At 41.2% G+C, this 20386-nt stretch overlaps 1 protein-coding gene across 2 annotated transcripts in view; it reads left to right on the top strand.

Annotated features, from left to right (window-relative positions):
* LOC139574461 (relaxin receptor 1-like) overlaps nt 1-20386 on the top strand; it is a 106532-nt gene that overhangs the window by 44388 nt on the left and 41758 nt on the right. For both annotated transcript variants that reach the window (XM_071399037.1, XM_071399038.1), the window contains one exon: nt 6632-6715. In XM_071399037.1, the coding sequence (XP_071255138.1) occupies nt 6632-6715 (84 nt within the window). The remainder of the gene's footprint in view (nt 1-6631; nt 6716-20386) is intronic.

A 20386-nucleotide genomic window follows, 5' to 3' on the forward strand; every position in this document is an offset into this window, starting at 1 on the left:
ATAACTAGTGGGTAACAACTACGAATATTTACTTAATAATAGATCATTTGGTCACAAATTCGTGAAGAATTGGAAAGTCTTCAAAAGGATTGGACATTGTGGTTTTTGTCGTGGATTTTTAATATGCAAATGCCTTTGCCTGGCGCCATAAAGGAGAATGTCAGGAGAATAAAATGTGTTCGATTATATTTACTATTGTCAGACTTACAGCTGGTGAAAATTCACACTATCTTTAGAAACTGTGTTAATTACTAATCCTGCATCTGTCATCATTCTGCTATCAGAATGTACATTTTTTATGACACTCTCCTGTGAACATTAATATTGGAGAAACATTTTTCATCATACTCTCCTGTCAACATTAATATTAAAGAAACATTTTTCATCATACTCTCTTGTCAACATTAATATTGAAGAAACATTTTTCATGATACTCTCCTGTCATCAGTAATATTGAAGAAACATTTTTCATGATACTCTCCTGTCATCAGTAATATTGAAGAAACATTTTTCATCATACTCTCCCGTCAACATTAATATTGAAGAAACATTTTTCAAAGCAAAACGGTTTGGAAGTGTCTTTTTGCTGTGGCCCAGATGAGCCCAACTACTGTTTTGACAAGATGAAAGACGGCCCCAAACCAAATCATTTTGGGTCGGGTTGGGTGCCTCGGTGTCTGTCTGCAGCTAATGTATTGTGTGTGTGTGTGTGTGTGTGTGTGTGTGTGTGTGTGTGTGTGTGTGTGTGTGTGTGTGTGTGTGTGTGTGTGTGTGTGTGTGTGTGTGTGTGTGTGTGTGTGTGTGTGTGTGTGTGTGTGTGTGAATCTGTGCATTCAAGATGTGAGTCATATTCATATTTCACCCAAAACAGAATGCAGATGAAACTTTGAAATTACAAAGAGAAATGACCCTTCAACTCTTCTGGGGACCTTGTTATGCCCTCATATATACACTACATGACCAAAAGTATGTGGACACTTGCTTGTCCAACATTTTATTCCGTAATCATGAGCAATAATATAGAGTTGGTCCCCCCTTTGCTCCTATAACAGCCTCAACTCTTCTGGGAAAGCTTTCCACTAGATGTTGGAACAATGCTGCAGGTAATGCTTCCATTCAGCCACAAGAGCATTAGTGAGGTTGGGAACTGATGTTTCGCAATTGGGCCTGGCTAGCAGTCGGCGTTCCAATTCATCCCAAAGGTGTTCGATGGGGTTGAGGTCAGGGTTCTGTGCAGGCCAGTCAAGTTCTTCCACACCGATATCAACAAACCATTTCTGTATGGACCTCACTTTGTGCACGTGGCATTGTCATGCTGAAACAGGAAAGGGCCTTCCCCAAACTATTTCCATAAAGTTGGAAGCACAGAATTGTCCAGAATGTCATTGTATGCTGTAGAGTTAAGATTTCCCTTCACTGGAACTTAAGGGGCCTAGCCCGAACCATGAAAAACAGCCGCAGACCATTATTCCTCTTCCACCAAACTTTACAGTTGGCACTATGCATTCAGGCAGGTAGCGTTCTCCTGGCTTCCGTCAAATCCAGATTAGTCCGTCGAACTGCCAGATGGTGAAGCGTGATTCATCACTCTAGACTCTAGAGAATGCATTTCCACTGCTACAGAGTCCAGTGGCTGCAAGCTTGACACCACTCCAGCTGACGCTTGGCGCATGGTGATCTTAGGCTTGTGTGCGACTGTTCTACTATGGAACCCCATTTCATGAAGCTCCCAACGAACAGTTATTGTTCTGACGTTGCTTCCAGAGGCAGTTTGGAACTCAGTAGTGAGTGTTGCAACTGCAGACGATTTTTGCACGCTGCGCGCTTCAGCACTTAACCGTCCCGTTCTGTGAGCTTGTGTGGCCTATCACTTTGCAGCTGACCTGTTGTTGCTCCTAGACGTTTACACTTCACTATAACAGCGCTTACACTTGACCGGGGCAGCTCTAGCAGGGCAGGAATCTGACTAACTAACTTGTTGGAAAGGTGTCATCCTATGCCAGTGCCATGTTGAAAGTCACTGAGCTCTTCAGTAAGCCTATTCTACTGCCAATGTTTGTCTATGGAGATTGCATGGCTGTGTGCTCAATTTTATACACCTATCAGCAACGGGTGTGGCTAAAATGACAAAACTCCACTAATTTGAACAGGTTTCCACATACTTTTGTATATATTTATTTTATTATTTTACCTTTATTTAACTAGGCAAGTTACTTAAGAACAAATTCTTATTTTCAATGACGGCATATTTTTACCTTGTCAACTCGGGGATTCGATCTTGCAACCTTTCAGTTTCTAGTCCAGCGCTCTAACCACTAGGCTAACTGCTGCCCCATATATAGTGTATATCCTGCATTTTTTGTTTGTGAATACAAGATTTCATCATGAATTTATAAGGAGACTGTTATCTAAAGCAATGGAATCTAATTAAGCAAGGAAAAAGGAAGAATATGCAAGGACTTGTTTGTTTTCTCTTTTTTATGTTCAAAGATCACAACAACAGAGTATCATAACAACAGATTATCAACAACGACCATTCATTTTCAACAATTAAGTTTTGTCCAATACAGTAATAAAAATAAGAAAATAATGGGGTACCCAATAAAAGTAAAATGTGAGTGCACTCAATTATCTCGGTTCAGTTCATTCCACAATGTACCAGTCAAATGTCCCTCTATAGAGATGAGGCAACAATGATGATCGTAGAATCTGTAGATGATAAGCCTCTGTAAATGGCCAAGTAGTTTGCAGAAGATGGTATGTGGCGCTGGTGCTGTCGAATCAAAAGGGGGTTACAAAATGCACATGTAGTGATAGCAAATGCTAAATGCTAAACATTCTAAAATCTAAATGATCATCACTCTCAAAGTCATACATGCTTATGTCAATATCCTGACTGGTTTTAGATCGTAAATATCATGTACACCTTTGTTATTCATCAAGACAGGCATATCATTTAGCTATCATAAAGCTAACTCACCAGGATTCTCTGTTCATAAGCGTCAAAGGAAAATATCCAATTACCCTCTGGTTCAGCTCACTCTGATTATCTAAGCACTTGATTATGCTGTAGTAGTAAATATATACTTTACAACTTTGTTTCCAGTAAGTTATCAACGTTCAATATTTCTAGGTTTCTTTCAGCTTCAAAGTTCTCAGTTCGTATGGACGCTCTCTCCAAAGGCAAGATGGGAAAAGAGCGAGATCAGCACGAAAACAAAATACGTTCAGACAGCAGGGGTCGCTAAAGAAGTTATGGACTGTCTTGTTTTGTGAAAACTTTAGGGAATGTCTAAAATAACATGGGCTGCAGAAGGATACAGCATCAGTTTCTAAGATCAGTGTCTACAAACTGTCTGTGTGGGAACAACGTCAGAGATGTAAACCTTTGTTCATTGAATTACGTTTGCTATTAAAATGAGTTATAAGGAGAACGGTGGTGATTTTATGTTCCACCTTAAACACCCTCAAGACTTCCATTTCTCAATGAGTTTTCATTTTAGGGTGATTTTGCAAATACGGGACTTTTTGTGTCTCAGGGCTAGATTTTTCGGATAAAATGTGAATTTAGATATTTTTATTTCACATCCATTAAGTAGAGACTAAAATTGTCCTGTCTCACACCCATACTTTTGACATTCTACTATGTACAGTATTACACTTACAAAGGTCTTTAAAATTAGAAAATATTTAATGCATCTGTTTAAAAAAATATTCAAATAAATGGAAACTAATAACATATTAGATGTGTATAAGCCACTCGTTAATTGTTTTTACACAAAATACAGTCGTGTCTAAGTTTTGGGTGATTACCACCACGACAAGCGGATTACATGATAATAAAGTTTTTTTCAAAAGTTTGTGTTCTTGGTTACCATGGATGTAAATAGTGACTGGAGCACATGGATGTCATGGAGGGAGATTCACATTTTTATGCTGGAAAATGATAGAAAAATAAAGGTAAATATGACTTGAGAAGATAATATTTTATTGTACGTCATTACCAAATAGGCTATAATTTCATTAAATGATGTAAGATTTTAGAAATGATGTTTTAATTTTACGTATTTAGGATACATTGTATGCTAGCTGTTCAACTGGAGATAGCATGCTAGAATCCCTGCTATTTATGACCAAATACTGTAAAAATGTAATTCCCAAATGTATTAGTTCATATATTAAACATGTATAACTGTGACAAAATTGTATTTTTCATCAGTTGTTTTATATGAAATGTCATTTCCACCACACTCTGTCATTACCACAATGCTAAGTTATTTCCATCACGGTACATATTTTTGAGGAAAGGGTGTATTAAATTACAATTGATATTGATGATTTTTCCCATATGTGAACCTTATATGCATGTTTTTAAGATAATTCCTAAAATAATGTCAAATATTAACATTTTGAGTTGGTAAATACATGTTTCTGAGTATCATCAAGGCATATATAAACATTTAGACTTGACAATGATGAATACATATAATTAAAACATCCAAATAGTAAAAACAAATCATGTGAAATGTTATATAAAATACCTTAGTCACGATTTCTGTAATTTCCTTTTAATCTAAAATCGCACATTTTATGACGTGATGGTAATGTTATTTCTGCTTGGGCATTTGGGAAAATCGATAAAAATCTTTATATTCTTAAAAAGTATGGTCTCAGCCACTATTAGATCTTGTTTCCAGACAGAGTGAAGAAAATATTCAGATAGATAAAAAGCATTTTCAAGAGGTTTCATTTTCAAAACATTTAACATCCAAAAGTGTACGTGTTTGCAAAATCAACCCTTAATTAATTTTTAGCCCCTTACAGTGCATTGATTTGCTGTCATTATGTCATGGGCCAGGAAGTCACTGATATGACTATATTTAATTAAAAGTTTGAACTGAATAAGACTGAGTTTATTAACTCTTTAGATGAGGAAAAACATAACATTCTGATGCCAGTCACTCATAACTTTAATATTACTTGGTTTTGAAAGGATGTCTGACACTATTTGAAAAGGTGACACAGGTTTCCATAGCAGTAGAGTTGAATGTTGTTTCAGCTCTGCCAGTGTGTGTGAATGTGTCCCTATACACCATATGAGTATGGAAATCACAATCACATGTTAGTATTGAGTATAAGTGGCCTTGCATGATATTTTCATAATGAAATAATGTATTTGTGACCGTGCTCTCCACAGGGAATTTATTGAACCTAATAGCAAATCCACTGGGATTACATCTCTTTAAAAGCCTTAAAATAAGTTTACCTCATCAAAGACAATTAAATAGTTCCACATGTTGGAAATAATAACTTGAACATATGTGTTTTAGAAATCTGTTGTTGAATGGTATACCTTGATTTAATGTGTTTGTGTCAATGCACAACAAGGAAGTTATTGAACGTATAGAAGCCAAGCCCACAAACACTGGATCTCATTAAAAGCCTTAAAATAAGTTTAGCTCAACAAAACAGGGAAATAGTTGCTCACGTCGCAAATAATTGACATATGGTTTAAAAATGCATTTGCTGATTGATTTCAACTGTTGTTGAACAGTACACTTTCACCTGACCCATGATGAGATGAGATGCAGCCTCAGTGTCATGATGATATTTTAAAGGTCGACTATTGGGATTCCGTAGTGCAAACTCTCCTGGATAGCTACCATTTTAATCATGGGAAGAGCTCAGCAGTTCAGCCATGCGACGTGATATGGGTTGAGGAAGGTATTTTTCACTCAGAAACTACATGGAGGGTTCTATTGGTCTAATTAATATGAGTAGGATGTAAGAGTTGTATTATCAAAGTATGTCACATCCATTTGGGCAGGAAACTGGTGCGTGAAGCCAGGATACAGAGGAGGTTGTTACTCACTGAAAGACCATACTGATCCCCATAGCAAATAGCCGAAGAAAGCCCATAGCTTTAAGGCCTAACTTGAATGTTATCACTGAAGCAGAAAATCAATGCTGAACTTTTGAAATCTGTGACACTTGTGATTGATGATGCTGCATTAGGTTGGAAGGCAGCTAAAACAGCACATCCATTTGCACTGGTAATGAGGAAGCTGTTAGAAATGACACACTTTCCTTGTAAACATAATTACTTCTTTCTCTGTCCATTTTTAAAAAACAGATCTATTGAGATGGATTGACCTAAAAGCTTGTAGTATTTATATCGGCAAACCCAAACTTCATTCCAGATTGATCTACCGAAATAGGCAATCTATTTATCTTCTCATGGTTCAACGAATGAGCACTGGAAAGCCTGGCCCCAGATCTGTTAGTGTTCCTGCCAACTTCATTGCTGTCATTGTCAAGCCAAACATGGCAGCTCCATAAGGAGTTGGCAAGAGAGTAGAAACAGATTGACATCAAGGCTAAGCCCCAGACTTATTGAGGGAGAATCTACAGTGTCAAAACTTGAAGCCTACTGGCTGAGTTATGGATATCAAGCTGATGCCAGGCTGAAAGTAGTTTATTCCTGCTGTCTTGTAGAAGGCATTAAATGACACCTTGGCCTGCACGTCTAAATTATTAATAAAAGTATGATACAACATTGATGTTTGCTGTAGGGTTTTACTTTGTATTATTTCTGACCAGTATAATAATGTGTTGATATTTTGTTTCCTAGGAGATAACAACGGATGGCCCCATCTTTTTGACAAGTATTTTGGGATGCCCATCATCGACATCGGGACCAAGTCCGATAAATGCTGTAAGTATATGAAAGTTATCCTTTTACTGCATTGGGCTAAATCAGGGTCACACAGAGTGTTTCTTGATAGTCTTAAACAAATCAACATTGTTACAAAAGTATACACCTCACACATGGTTATGAGCTTTAAAAAAAAAGACACCTGTACCATGTCAGATAAAGATATTTAGAGTTTGCAACCCAATATTACACTTAATATACAGTACCAGTCAAAAGTTTGGACACACCTACTCATTCAAGGGTTTTTCTTTATTTTTACTATTTTCTACATTGTAGAATAATAGTGAAGACACCACAACTATGAAATAACACATATAGAATCATGTAGTAGCCAAAAAAGTGTTAAACAAATCAAAATATATTGTATATTTTAGATGCTTCAAAGTAGCCACCCTTTGCCTTGATGACAGCTTTGCACACTCTTGGCATTCTCTCAACCAGCTTCACCTGGAATGCTTTTCTAACAGTCTTGAAGGAGTTCCCACATATGCTGAGCACGTGTTAGCTGCTTTTCCTTCACTCTGCGATCCAACTCCCAAACCATCTCAACTGGGTTGAGATCGGGTGATTGTGGAGGCCAGGTCATCTGAGGCAGCACTCTCCTTCTTGGACAAATAGCCCTTAAACAGCCTGGAGGTGTGTTGGGTCATTCTCCTGTTGAAAAACAAATGATAGTCCCACTAAGCGCACACCAGATGCGATGGCGTATCGCTGCAGAATGCGGTGGTAGCCATGCTGGTTAAGGGTGCCTTGAATTCTAAATAAATCACTGTCGGTGTCACCAGCAAAGCACCCCCACACCATCACGCCTCCTCCTCCATGCTTCACAGTGGAAACCACACATGCAGAGATCATCCGTTCACCTATTCTGCGTCTCACAAAGACACAGCGGTTGGGACCAAAAATCTGAAATTTGGACTCATCAGACCAAAGGACAGATTTCCACCGGTCTAATGTCCATTGCTCGTGTTTCTTAGCCCTAGCAAGTCTCTTCTTATTGGTGTCCTTTAGTAGTGGTTTCTTTTGCAGCAATTCAACCACGAAGGCCTGATTCACACAGTCTCCTCTGAACAGTTGATGTTGTGATGTGTCTGTTACTTTCTCTTTGCTTATTTGAGCTGTTCTTGCCATAATATGGACTTGGTCTTTTACCAAATAGGGCTATCATCTGTATACAACCCCTATCTTGTCAGAACACAACTGATTGGTTCAAACGTATTACAAAGGAATGAAATTCCACAAATTAACTTTTAACAAGGCATACATGTTAATTGAAATGCATTCCAGGTGACTACCTCATGAAGCTGGTTGAGAGAATGCCAAGGGTATGCAAAGCTGTCATCAAGGCAAAGAGTGGTTACTTAGAAGAATGTCAAATATTAAATATATTTAGATTTTTTTAACACTTTGTTGGTTACTACATGCTTCCATATGTGTTATTTCATAGTTTTGATGTCTTCACTATTATTCTACAATGAAGAAAATAGTAAAAATAAAGAAAAACCCTTGAATGAGTAGGTGTATCCAAACTTATGACTTGTACTGTACATCACTGTCACATGTGCTCCCTCTCCGGCCTCTAGGTCACCAGGCTGCTGATTATTGCGTACACCTGTCACCATCGTCACGCGCATCAGCGCCTCATGACACTCACCTGGACTCCATCACCTCCTTGATTACCTGCCCTATTTATGTCACTCCCTTTGGTTCCTTTCCCAGGCATTATTGTTTCTGTTTCAGTTTCATGTCTGTGTGCTGTTCGTGTGTCTTGTTTTGTGTTATGTTCCATTTATTTATTAGATATTCACTCCCTGTACTTGCTTCCCGACTCTCAGCGCACTCCTTACAGAATAACGCCTCACCAAAGGAAAGCATCAGGGAGAGTTTGTTTTGTTTTTGTGTTGAGGGTGATGTCGGGTCCGGGTGTCAGTACTGGAGCTACCAGGGAGGCCTCAGCCGGTTCGTCAGACTCTCACGCCTCAGCTGGCTTGACAGGTTCCCAAGCCTCGGCGGGTTCGACGGGTTCCCCTGCCTCAGCTGGCTCGACAGATTTCCATACCTCAGCGGGATTGATAGGCTCCCATGCCTCAGCTTGCTCGACAGGCTCCCATGCCTCAGCAGGCTGGATAGGCTCCCATGCCTCAGCAGGCTCGACAGGCTCCCATGCTTCAGCAGGCTCGACAGGCTCCCATGCCTCAGCAGGCTGGATAGGCTCCTATGCCTCAGCAGGCTGGATAGGCTCCTATGCCTCAGCAGGCTCGATAGGCTCCTATGCCTCAGCTGGCTCGACAGGCTCCCATGCCTCAGCAGGCTCGACAGGCTCCCATGCCTCAGCAGGCTGGATAGGCTCCTATGCCTCAGCAGGCTCGATAGGCTCCCATGCCTCAGCTGGCTCGACAGGTTCCCATGCCTCAGCAGGCTGGATAGGCTCCCATGCCTCAGCTGGCTCGACAGGCTCCCATGCCTCAGCTGGCTCGACAGGCTCCCATGCCTCAGCAGGCTGGATAGGCTCCCATGCCTCAGCTGGCTCGACAGGCTCCCATGCCTCAGCTGGCTCGACAGGCTCCCATGCCTCAGCAGGCTGGATAGGCTCCTATGCCTCGACCGACGCACCTGGGGAGTTTTCAGCCGGCTCGTCAGGCTCTCACGCCTCAACCGGTTTGTCAGGTTTCGTCCCTCAGCGGAGGCAACCGGTCTGCTCCTGATCCCCTGGATCGTCCCTTTGGTTGGCGTCCTGCAGCTGGAGCTTCGTGCCGGGGAGGTGGTACTGTCACGTATGCTCTCTCCGGTGCTCTAGGCCGCCATGCTCCCAGATCGACAGGTTTCCGCTCTTCAGCAGAGGTGACCGGTCCACTCCTGATCCCCGGGATCGTCATTTTGGTTGGCGTCCTGAGGCTGGAGCCGCGCATCAAGGAGGGGGTACTGTCACATGTGCTCCCTCTCCGGCCTCTAGGTCACCAGGCTGCTGATTACTGCGCACGCCTGTCACCATCGTCACGCGCATCAGTGCCTCATGACACTCACCTGGACTCCATCACCTCCTTGATTACCTGCCCTATTTATGTCACTCCCTTTGGTTCCTTCCCCAGGCGTTATTGTTTCAGTTTCATGTGTGCTGTTCGTGTTTCTTGTTTTGTATTATGTTCCATTTATTTATTAAATATTCGCTCCCTGTACTTGCATCCCAACTCGCAGTGCAGCGCACTCGTTACAATCACAGAAGACTGAAATATAACAAAACCGTTTGACATAGAAACACTGGATTTTTGTTGTTAATTCTTTTTAAATTAATAATTGTGAAAATATTAATCACATTCCACTCATGAGGCCCCTAGGTCATTTGACTGCAGGAAAGGGCTAGTCAGTGTACTCTGCCTTGCCTTGTTCCAATATCCATTATGCTTATGACAGGTAAGTTGGGTAAAATGTATTCAAGAACCAATGAGCAAGTATGTTAGTGCAGAATGACAACCTACCTACTGGATCAGTAGCTTTGAATAAAACAAATATCCATCCATCTATTTTGTGGCAGCTTTTTTGAAATGTTTGAACATCTACAAAAAAACAGAAATGCCTTATAAGTATTCAGACCCTTTGCTATTAGACTCGAAATTGAGCTCAGGTGTATCCTGTTTCCATTGATCATCCTTGAGATGTTTCTACAACTGATTGGCGTCCACCAGTGGTAAATTCAATTGATTGGACATGATTTTTTTGATTGGATATTATTTCTTACACTGTTACCCCAGGAAATCTTAAGTCTTATTACATACAGCCGGGAGGAATTATTGGATATAAGAGTAACGTCAACTTACCAACATTACGACCAGGAATACGACTTTCCCAAAGCGGATCCTCTGTTTGGACCTCTACCCAGGACAATGGATCGGATCCCAGTAGGCGACCCAAAATAACTGCGGCGTAGAAGGGGCAGGCGGTGCGGTCTTCTGGTCAGGCTCCGTAGACGGGCACATCGCTCACCGCTCCCGAGTATACAACTCGCCAATGTCCAGTCTCTTGACAGCAAGGTAGACGAAATTCGAGCAAGGGTTGCCTTCCAGAGAGACATCAAAGATTGTAACATTCTCTGGCCAAAAAGATCATCAAGGACAACAACCACCACTGCCTGTTCACCCCGTTATCATCCAGAAGGCGCGGTCAGTACAGGTGCATCAAAGCTGGGACCGAGAGACAGAAAAACGGTCAATGGTCGTTGGTCGAATTGTTTCACAATTCCAGTGGGTCAGAAGTTTACATACACTAAATTGACTGTGCCTTTAAACAGCTTGGAAAATTCCAGAAAACTATGTTATGGCTTTATGGCTTTAGAAGATTCTGATAGGCTAATTCACATCATTTGAGTCAAATGGAGGTGTACCTGTGGATGTATTTCAAAGCCTACCTTCAAACTCAGTGCCTCTTTGCTTGACATCATGGGAAAATCAAAAGAAATCAGCCAAGACCACAAACAATTGTAGACCTCCACAAGTCTAGTTCATCCTTGGGAACAATTTCCAAACGCCTGGAGGTACCACTTTCATCTGTACAAACAATAGTACGCAAGTATAAACACCATGAGACCACGCAGCCGTCATACCGCTCAGGAAGGAGACACGTTCTGTCTCCTAGAGATGAACGTACTTTGGTGCGAAAAGTGCAAATCAATCCCAGAACAACAGCAAAGGACCTTGTGAAGATGCTGGAGGAAACAGGTACAAAGTATCTATATCCACAGTAAAACGAGTCCTATATCGACATAACCTGAAAGGCACTGAGCAAGGAAGCAGCCACTGCTCCAAAACCGCCATAAAAAAAGCCAGACTACGGTTTGCAACTGCACATTTGGACAAAGAACGTACTTTTTGGAGAAATGTCCTCTGGTCTGATGAAACAAAATAGAACTGTTTGACCATAATGGCCATCGTTATGTTTGGAGGAAACTTGCAAGCTGAAGACCGTGAAGCACGGGGGTGGTAGCATCATGTTGTGGGGTTGGGGCCAAAATTCACCCAACTTATTGTGGGAAGCTTGTGGAAGGCTACCCGAAACGTTTGACCCAAGTTAAACAATTTAAAGGCAAGGCTACCAAATACTATGTAAACTTCTGACCCACTGGGAATGTAATGAAAGAAATAAAAGCTGAAATAAATCATTCTCTCTACTATTATTCTGACATTTGACATTCTTAAAATAAAGTTGTGATCCAAACTGACCTAAGACAGGACATTTTTACTACGATTAAATGTCAGGAATTACAAAAATATGTGTAAACTTCTGACTTCAACTGTAAGTATTCAGACCCTTTACTCAGTACCTTATTGAAGCACCTTTGACAGCGATTACAGCCTCGAGTCTTCTTTGGTATGAAGCTACAAGCTTGGCACACCTGTATTTGGGGAGTTTCTCCTATTCTTCTCTGCAGATCCTCTCAAGCTCTGTCAGGTTGGATGGGGAGTGTCGCTGCACAGCTATTTTTAGATCTCTCCAGAGATGTTAGATCTGGTTTAAGTCCAGGCTCTGGCTGGGCCATTCATGGACATTCAGAGACGTGTCCCGAAGTCACTCCTGCTTTGTCTTGGCTGTGTCCATTAGGGTCATTGTCCTGCTGGAAGGTGAATCCTCGCCCCATTCTGAGCGCTCTGGAGCAGGTTTTCATCAAGGATCGCTCTGTACTTTGCTCCATTCATCTTTCCCTCGATCCTGACTAGTATCCCAGTCCCTGTCCGTGAAAAACATCCCCACAGCATGATGCTGCCACCACCATACTTCCCCGTAGGGATGGTGCCAGGTTTCCTCCAGACATGACACTTGGCGTTCAGGCCAAAGAGTTCAATCTTGGTTTCATCAGACCAGAGAATCTTGTTTCTCATGGGCTGAGAGTCCTTTAGGTGCCTTTTGGCAAACTCCAAGCGGGCTGTCATTTGCCTTTTACTGAGGAGTGGCTACCGTCTGGCCACTCTACCATAAAGGCCTGATTGGTGGAGTGCTGCAGAGATTGTTGTTCCTCTGGAAGATTTTCCCATCTCCACAGAGGAACTCTGGAGTTCTGTCAGAGTGACCATCGGGTTCTTGGTCACCTCCCTGACCAAGGCCTTTCTCCCCCGATTGCTCAGTTTGGCCGGGCGGCCAGCTCAAAGAAGAGTCTTGGTGGTTCCAAACTTCCATTTTAGAGCGATGGAGGCCACTGTGTTCTTGAGGACCTTCAATTCTGTAGAAATGTTTTGGTACCCTATCCCAGATCTGTGCCCCGACACAATCCTGACTCTGAGCTCTACGGAGAACCTCATGGCTTGGTTTTTGCTCTGAAATGCACTGTCAACTATGGATCTTATATAAACAGGTGTGTGCCTTTCCAAATCAAATCAAATCTAATCACATTTTTTTGTCACATACTCATGGTTGGCAGATGTTAATGCGAGTGTAGCGAAATGCTTGTGCTTCTAGTTCCGAACCATTGAGTAATATCTAACAAGTAATCTAACAATTTCACAACAACTACTTTATACACACAAGTGTAAAGGAATGAATAAGAATATGTACATAAAAATATATGGATGAGCGATGGCCGAACGGCATAGGCAAGATGCAGTATAGAGACAGACGGTATAGACGGTATAGAGTACAGTATATACATATGGGATGAGTAATGTAGGGTATGTAAACATATAAAGTGGCATTGTTTAAAGTGGCTAGTGATACATTTATTACATCCAATTTTTTATTATTAAAGTGGCTAGAGATTTGAGTCAGTATGTTGGCAGCAGCCACTCAATGTTAGTGATGGCTGTTTAACAGTCTAATGGCTTTGAGATAGAAGCTGTTTTTCAGTCTCTCGGTCCCAGCTTTGATGCATCTGTACTGACCTCGCCTTCTGGATGATAGCGGAGTGAACAGGCAGTGGCTCGGGTGGTGGTGTCCTTGATGATCTTTTTAGCCTTCCTGTGACATCGGGTGGTGTAGGTGTCCTGGAGGGCAGGTAGTTTGCCCCCGGTGATGCGTTTGCAGACCTCACTACCCTCTGGAGAGCCTTCCGGTTGTGGGTGGAGCAGTTGCCGTACCAGGCGGTGATACAGCCCGACAGGATGCTCTCGATTGTGCATCTGTAAAAGTTTGTGAGTGTTTTTGGTGACAAGCCGAATTTCTTCAGCCTCCTGAGGTTGAAGAGGCACTGCTGCGCCTTCTTCACCACGCTTGTCTGTGTGGGTGGACCATTTCAGTTTGTCCGTGATGTGTACGCTGAGTACCTTAAAGCTTTCCACCTTCTCCACTACTGTCCCGTTCGATGTGGATAGGGGGCTGCTCCCTCTGCTGTTTCCTGAAGTCCACGATCATCTCCTTTGTTTTGTTGACATTGAGTGTGAGTTTTTTTTTCCTGACACCACACTTAGCTTATGTAGGCTACTTTAGTGAAGTCATGAACATTCAACTTCTCTTTTCAAGTTTGAGTCCAAGTGTTTTATACTTAAAATACAAATGTTAAACTGTTCAAAAGTTTTTGTCTATAAAAGGGATTTTCAGGTGAATACAAGAGAAGAGTATTCTCTGAACAAGTCAATCATGAATAAATTCAGTTTCAACAGGGAGACACCCTCCAGCGTATAAGCATAGAAAAGTCTAACAATATTATGAAACTACAGGATGATAATGTGATATTACATGAGAGACACATTTACTGTGATATATTCGAGAGATACCAGTATCATATTACGTTATGACTGCATCTATAAGGTGCTATGAATCAAATCAAATTGTATTGGTCACATACACATGGTTAGCAGATGTTATTGTGAGCGTACCGAAATGCTTGTGCTTCTAGTTCCAACAGTGTAGCAATATCAATAAGTAATTCCACAACAACTACCTAATACACACAAATCTAAGTTTAGGGATGAAATAAGAATATGTATATATGGATGAGCAATTACCGAACGGCATAGGCAAGATGCAATAGATGGTATAAAATACAGTATAAACATATGGGATGAGTAATGCAAGATATGTAAACCTCATTATTAAAGTGGTTTTAGTACAGTGACTGGAGATCCATTTGTTAGAGTGGCCAATGATTTCAAGTCTGTATGTAGGCAGCAGCCTCTCTGTGTTAGTGATGGCTGTTTAACAGTCTGATGGCCTTGAGATATAAACTATTTTTCAGTCCCAGCTTTGATGCACCTGGACTGACCTCGCCTTCTGGATGGTAGCGGGGTGAACAGGCAGTGGCTCGGGTGGTTGTTGTCTTTGATGATCTTTTTGGCCTTCCTGTGACATCGGGTCTATAAGAAGCTGCTTCAAGTAAAATGTTACTGTTACTTCATCGTTAAAGGTAGAGTCAGTGATTCACCTGATTCACAAAGTAAAAAGTAAACAGCAATATTTAGCCGACTTCCGTAAAAGCTATGAGTGTGAAGCGCACGGCTACACTTCTCCACTGTTTTGGTCCTGCAGTTGTTCCGTTGCAGCAGAGTAAAGCACACCTGTGCATGCCTCAGGATATGCTGTTGCGGTGACCCTATTACCGCTACACCGGTGGTCACTAGTCATGAAGTAGTCAAATTCCATGTGATTGTTTAGTCATGGTAATTAGTCTTCTCCAAGCTCTGATGCTGCTGATGGTCATTAGTAGCCAACCAAACTTGCTAACTGCCTGGTACTTAGCTCTCTACTGTCCCTCTAATCACTCTGACATCAATGCAAATGTTATCGAAAATCTAATCAAACCCTTCATGAGAGCCCATTAGCTCATTTTGCGCAACATTTCTATAGGCTATGAAATTGCGCGAGAAAACAGAGTGATGGCCTCTATTAAAAAGAGGAGGGTCCCAAAAGCTTTCTATATGCTAGGCCTACTATATTTGTTTCTCAAATACTTTCCTAATATTAAGCTAATACTAAGCGCATTGCTTATCTATACAATGGGAGTATAGCCTACCTGGCTGGCATGAAAATGAACCATAGGAAAAGCGTCCTCCAAGTGCCGAGATGACATGTCTTTTTTACCCTGCCCCTGTTTTGAGACAGGTGCATGATAATGGTCCATTCTAAATCAAAACAAATTTCACACATCTATTATTTAGTAGATGTAAAGACAAGATTCAATCAAGAATAGTCTAATGGTTAGAATATTAGCCTATCACTTGTGAATGATGCCCATCTTAAGGCAAGGAACAATCCCTTTTTTTTTAACTTTTTTTAATCATAGTCGCACACCTCATGAAGCCTAGCCCATAGTTCTATATGTTTTGATAAGGTTTGTATCATAACTAAAGTGGCCAAATAACTTTAAGCACATTAATCTGCTTTACAAGGGGTGTAGAGCCTTACTGGCATACATAAGCAGTGCATGAGTTTCAAGTTTGGGTAAGATCATTTTCACCATAAAAATGCACCTTCATAACAAAACCATTACATGGATAATCGCATTTGTGGTCACTTCTGATAATGGCGTTTTCCCGCATATGGAACTTTTGTGCTTATAGCCTACTGCCGTAATATTAAGAAATAGCCTAATAGTTTATCATCATTTTAATCTAAAAGTTCTGATCTGTTGTCAGCCTCATTGTGTAAAAAAAAAATGTATGCTGGTGTTATTAATTTGGGATCTATCGCATCCCACAACTGTCCCAGACTATGTTTGTTATATTTATTTCTCGCACAGAATATAATAGGTCAACTTTTGTACTATGGGGGATAGTACAATATGCACCTCGGAATTGGAAACAACGCGAGCAGTTGCGTCCCCGATGTGTCTGTTCTTCACTTGTAGCCTGTGAGAAAGACCAGACGTGATGGAGAGATGTGTGAAGGGCTGCAAAAGGAATGTATTTTTTTAGGGTGCATTATGGCCACACAAAGGGGATGCCGCCGGGAAATTCGAAGCATTGTCAAGTGCTTCTCAAATTGTGAATGAGAGACTGTGTGTACAGCCTGCGCAAAAAAACAAAGCAGAGCTCATGCCTTTCAAGCAACTTTTTTCAAATCATCATTAGAGTCACATCATGCAGCCTTACAATGTATTAAATATCAAAACATATAGCCCAGCATTTGGAGAACAACTAAAATGACCTTAATAACTCGAAATGAAGCATATAGGAGTACCTATTTCTTTGTTAACCACAAATCGTTTGGAAAAAATATCCTTTCTATTTTATTCAGCTTTGTTCCATTGTATTCTTCATACTTTAAAATAATATAAAATAATGCCATGGAATTCTAAGCAAACCTTGTCTGCTAAATGAGCTAGTGTAGCCCACAGACATATACAGTATATACAGTGGGGCAAAAAAGTATTTAGTCAGCCACCAATTGTGCAAGTTCTCCCACTTAAAAAGATGAGAGAGGCCTGTAATTTTCATCATAGGTACACTTCAACTATGACAGACAAAATGAGGGAAAAAAATCCAGAAAATCACATTGTAGGATTTTTAATGAATTTATTTGCAAATTATGGTGGACAATAAGTATTTGGTCATTAACAAAAGTTTATCTCAATACTTTGTTATATACCCTTTGTTGGCAATGACAGAGGTCAAACGTTTTCTGTAAGTCTTCACAAGGTTTTCACACACTGTTGCTGGTATTTTGGCCCATTCCTCCATGCAGATCTCCTCTAGAGCAGTGATGTTTTGGGGCTGTTGCTGGGCAACACGGACTTTCAACTCCCTCCAAAGATTTTCTATGGGGTTGAGATCTGGAGACTGGCTAGGCCACTCCAGGACCTTGAAATGCTTCTTACGAAGCCACTCCTTCGTTGCCCGGGCGGTGTGTTTGGGATCATTGTCATGCTGAAAGACCCAGCCACGTTTCATCTTCAATGCACTTGCTGATGGAAGGAGGTTTTCACTCAAAATCTCACGATACATGGCCCCATTCATTCTTTCCTTTACACGGATCAGTCGTCCTGGTCCCTTTGCAGAAAAACAGCCCCAAAGCATGATGTTTCCACCCCCATGCTTCACAGTAGGTATGGTGTTCTTTGGATGCAACTCAGCATTCTTTGTCCTCCAAACACGACGAGTTGTGTTTTTACCAAAAAGTTATATTTTGGTTTCATCTGACCATATGACATTCTCCCAATCTTCTTCTGGATCATCCAAATGCTCTCTAGCAAACTTCAGACGGGCCTGGACATGTACTGGCTTAAGCAGGGGGACACCTCTGGCACTGCAGGATTTGAGTCCCTGGCGGCGTAGTGTGTTACTGATGGTAGGCTTTGTTACTTTGGTCCCAGCTCTCTGCAGGTCATTCACTAGGTCCCCCCGTGTGGTTCTGGGATTTTTGCTCACCGTTCTTGTGATCATTTTGACCCCACGGGGTGAGATCTTGCGTGGAGCCCCAGATCGAGGTAGATTATCAGTGGTCTTGTATGTCTTCCATTTCCTAATTGTTCCCACAGTTGATTTCTTCACACAAGCTGCTTACCTATTGCAGATTCAGTCTTCCCAGCCTGGTGCAGGTCTACAATTTTGTTTCTGGTGTCCTTTGACAGCTCTTTGGTCTTGGCCATAGTGGAGTTTGGAGTGTGACTGTTTGAGGTTGTGGACAGGTGTCTTTTATACTGATAACAAGTTAAAACAGGTGCCATTAATACAGGTAACGAGTGGAGGACAGAGGAGCCTCTTAAAGAAGAAGTTACAGGTCTGTGAGAGCCAGAAATCTTGCTTGTTTGTAGGTGACCAAATACTTATTTTCCACCATAATTTGTAAATAAATAAATTAAAAATCCTACAATGTGATTTTCTGGATTTTTTTTTCTAATTTTGTCTGTCATAGTTGAAGTGTACCTATGATGAAATTTACAGGCCTCTCTCATCTTTTTAAGTGGGAGAACTTGCACAATTGGTGGCTGACTAAATACTTTTTTGCCCCACTGTATATGGCATAGCCAGATCAGGACCTAACATAAGGACAACTCAGAGTATGCTATTCTGTTCTTCACTACATTTTCTTCATATCATGTTTCTTTATACCTGTCTAAAATAAATAATGGATTTATTGTGAAGGTGTAGGCTATATTACATGGATTTATTTTACTTTTTAAAATGTAGATGTTCCATAGGTCTGCATCAGTGACTTTCATGCTATGTGTGAAAGCCAGGAGATGCTAAATGTGTTTTATGTTAATGAACGGTCAATTACCATGAGACCGACAGTTATTTGCTTGACAATCACCGGCTGATGAAATTTTGTGACCGCCACGGTCCTATATGTGATTGCTTCGACATATATCACACTTTAATTTAAATGTACTTTTTGTCCAGACTCAAGTCATGTCATGTACCACTGACTCCAAATCCAATTCCCTGCAAACAAGAATACAAGTTCTGCAATATTGCAACCCAACTATTTTATATTTAACCAGGCAAGTCAATTAAGAACAAATTATTATTTAAAGAGACGGCTTGGCAAGAGGCAAAAGGCCTCCTGTGGGTGCGGGGTTCAATGTAAGACAAAACTGACAGCACAGACAGAAGACTGGCAACAGCACAAACACAACAGCAAACAAACAGTGGATGTGTGTGTGTGTGTGTGTGATTGCAGGCATGTGTGTGGTGTGTGAGAAGTAAAACAACATGCTTCCTTACTTAAGGCAAAACAAACTAGTGACATTCGGTGACAACTAGAAACAACTACGTCTCAACAACCTGTTCATCTCTTTGTCCTTTGAACTCCTCCAGGGACACCAGGTCCTGGAGGTGTAGGTTGGCTTAGAGGGAATTCCAAGACCAGTGGTATGAATAATGAACCTTTTTCCATGCTCTGTTCAAATCTTCAGGACTGTTTGGACTGCTCAAGATTGAGCTTATATGTGTTTTCATTTCGAGGTAGAAGAGAGGATTCCTGTCCTTTTGTCACAGACTGAAGACCAACGTAGGAAGCATGTATCATTGAGGGTTTATCCCATTGATTTGGCCTGTATGAAGTTCCTCACACTTGTATGAAGTTCCTCTCAGTGGTTATAGCTGTAGTGAAAAATGCATTTTTGTACTCAAAATAAATGTTGAGCCTTCCCTATAAACTATGTTATTTCAAACATCTCATGGCAACAATTTCAATTGAAATGACATAACACAAACCATTCCCATGTATACTGAAAAAATATATAAAGATAACATGCAACAATTTCAAAGATCTTTCTGAATTACAGTTCATATAAGGAATTCAATTAACTGAAATAAATTCATTAGGCCCTAATCTATGGATTTCACATGGCTGGGAATACAAATATGCATATGTTGGTCACACAGGGGGGAGGATCATAAAACCAGTCAGTATCTGGTGTGACCACCATTTGCCTCATGCAGCACGACACATCTCCTTCGCATAGAGTTGATCAGGCTGTTGATTGTGGGCTGTCGAATGTCCCACTCCTCTTCAATGGCTGTGCAAAGTTGCTGGATATTAGCTAGAACTGGAACATGCTGTCATACACGTCAATCCAGAGCATCCCAAACATGCTCAATAGCTGTAATGTCTGGTGAGTATGCAGGTCATAGAAGAACTGGGACATTTTTAGCATCCAGAAATTGTGTACAGATCCTTGCGACATATTGCTGTGCATTATCATGCTGAAACATGTGGTGATGGTGGTGGATGAATGGCACAACAATTACGTCACGGTATCTCTGTGCATTCAAATTGCCATCGATAAAATGCAGTTGTGTTTGTTGTCCA

This window comes from Salvelinus alpinus, chromosome 4 (genome assembly GCF_045679555.1).
Source record: "Salvelinus alpinus chromosome 4, SLU_Salpinus.1, whole genome shotgun sequence".
Taxonomy (NCBI): Eukaryota; Metazoa; Chordata; class Actinopteri; order Salmoniformes; family Salmonidae; genus Salvelinus; species Salvelinus alpinus.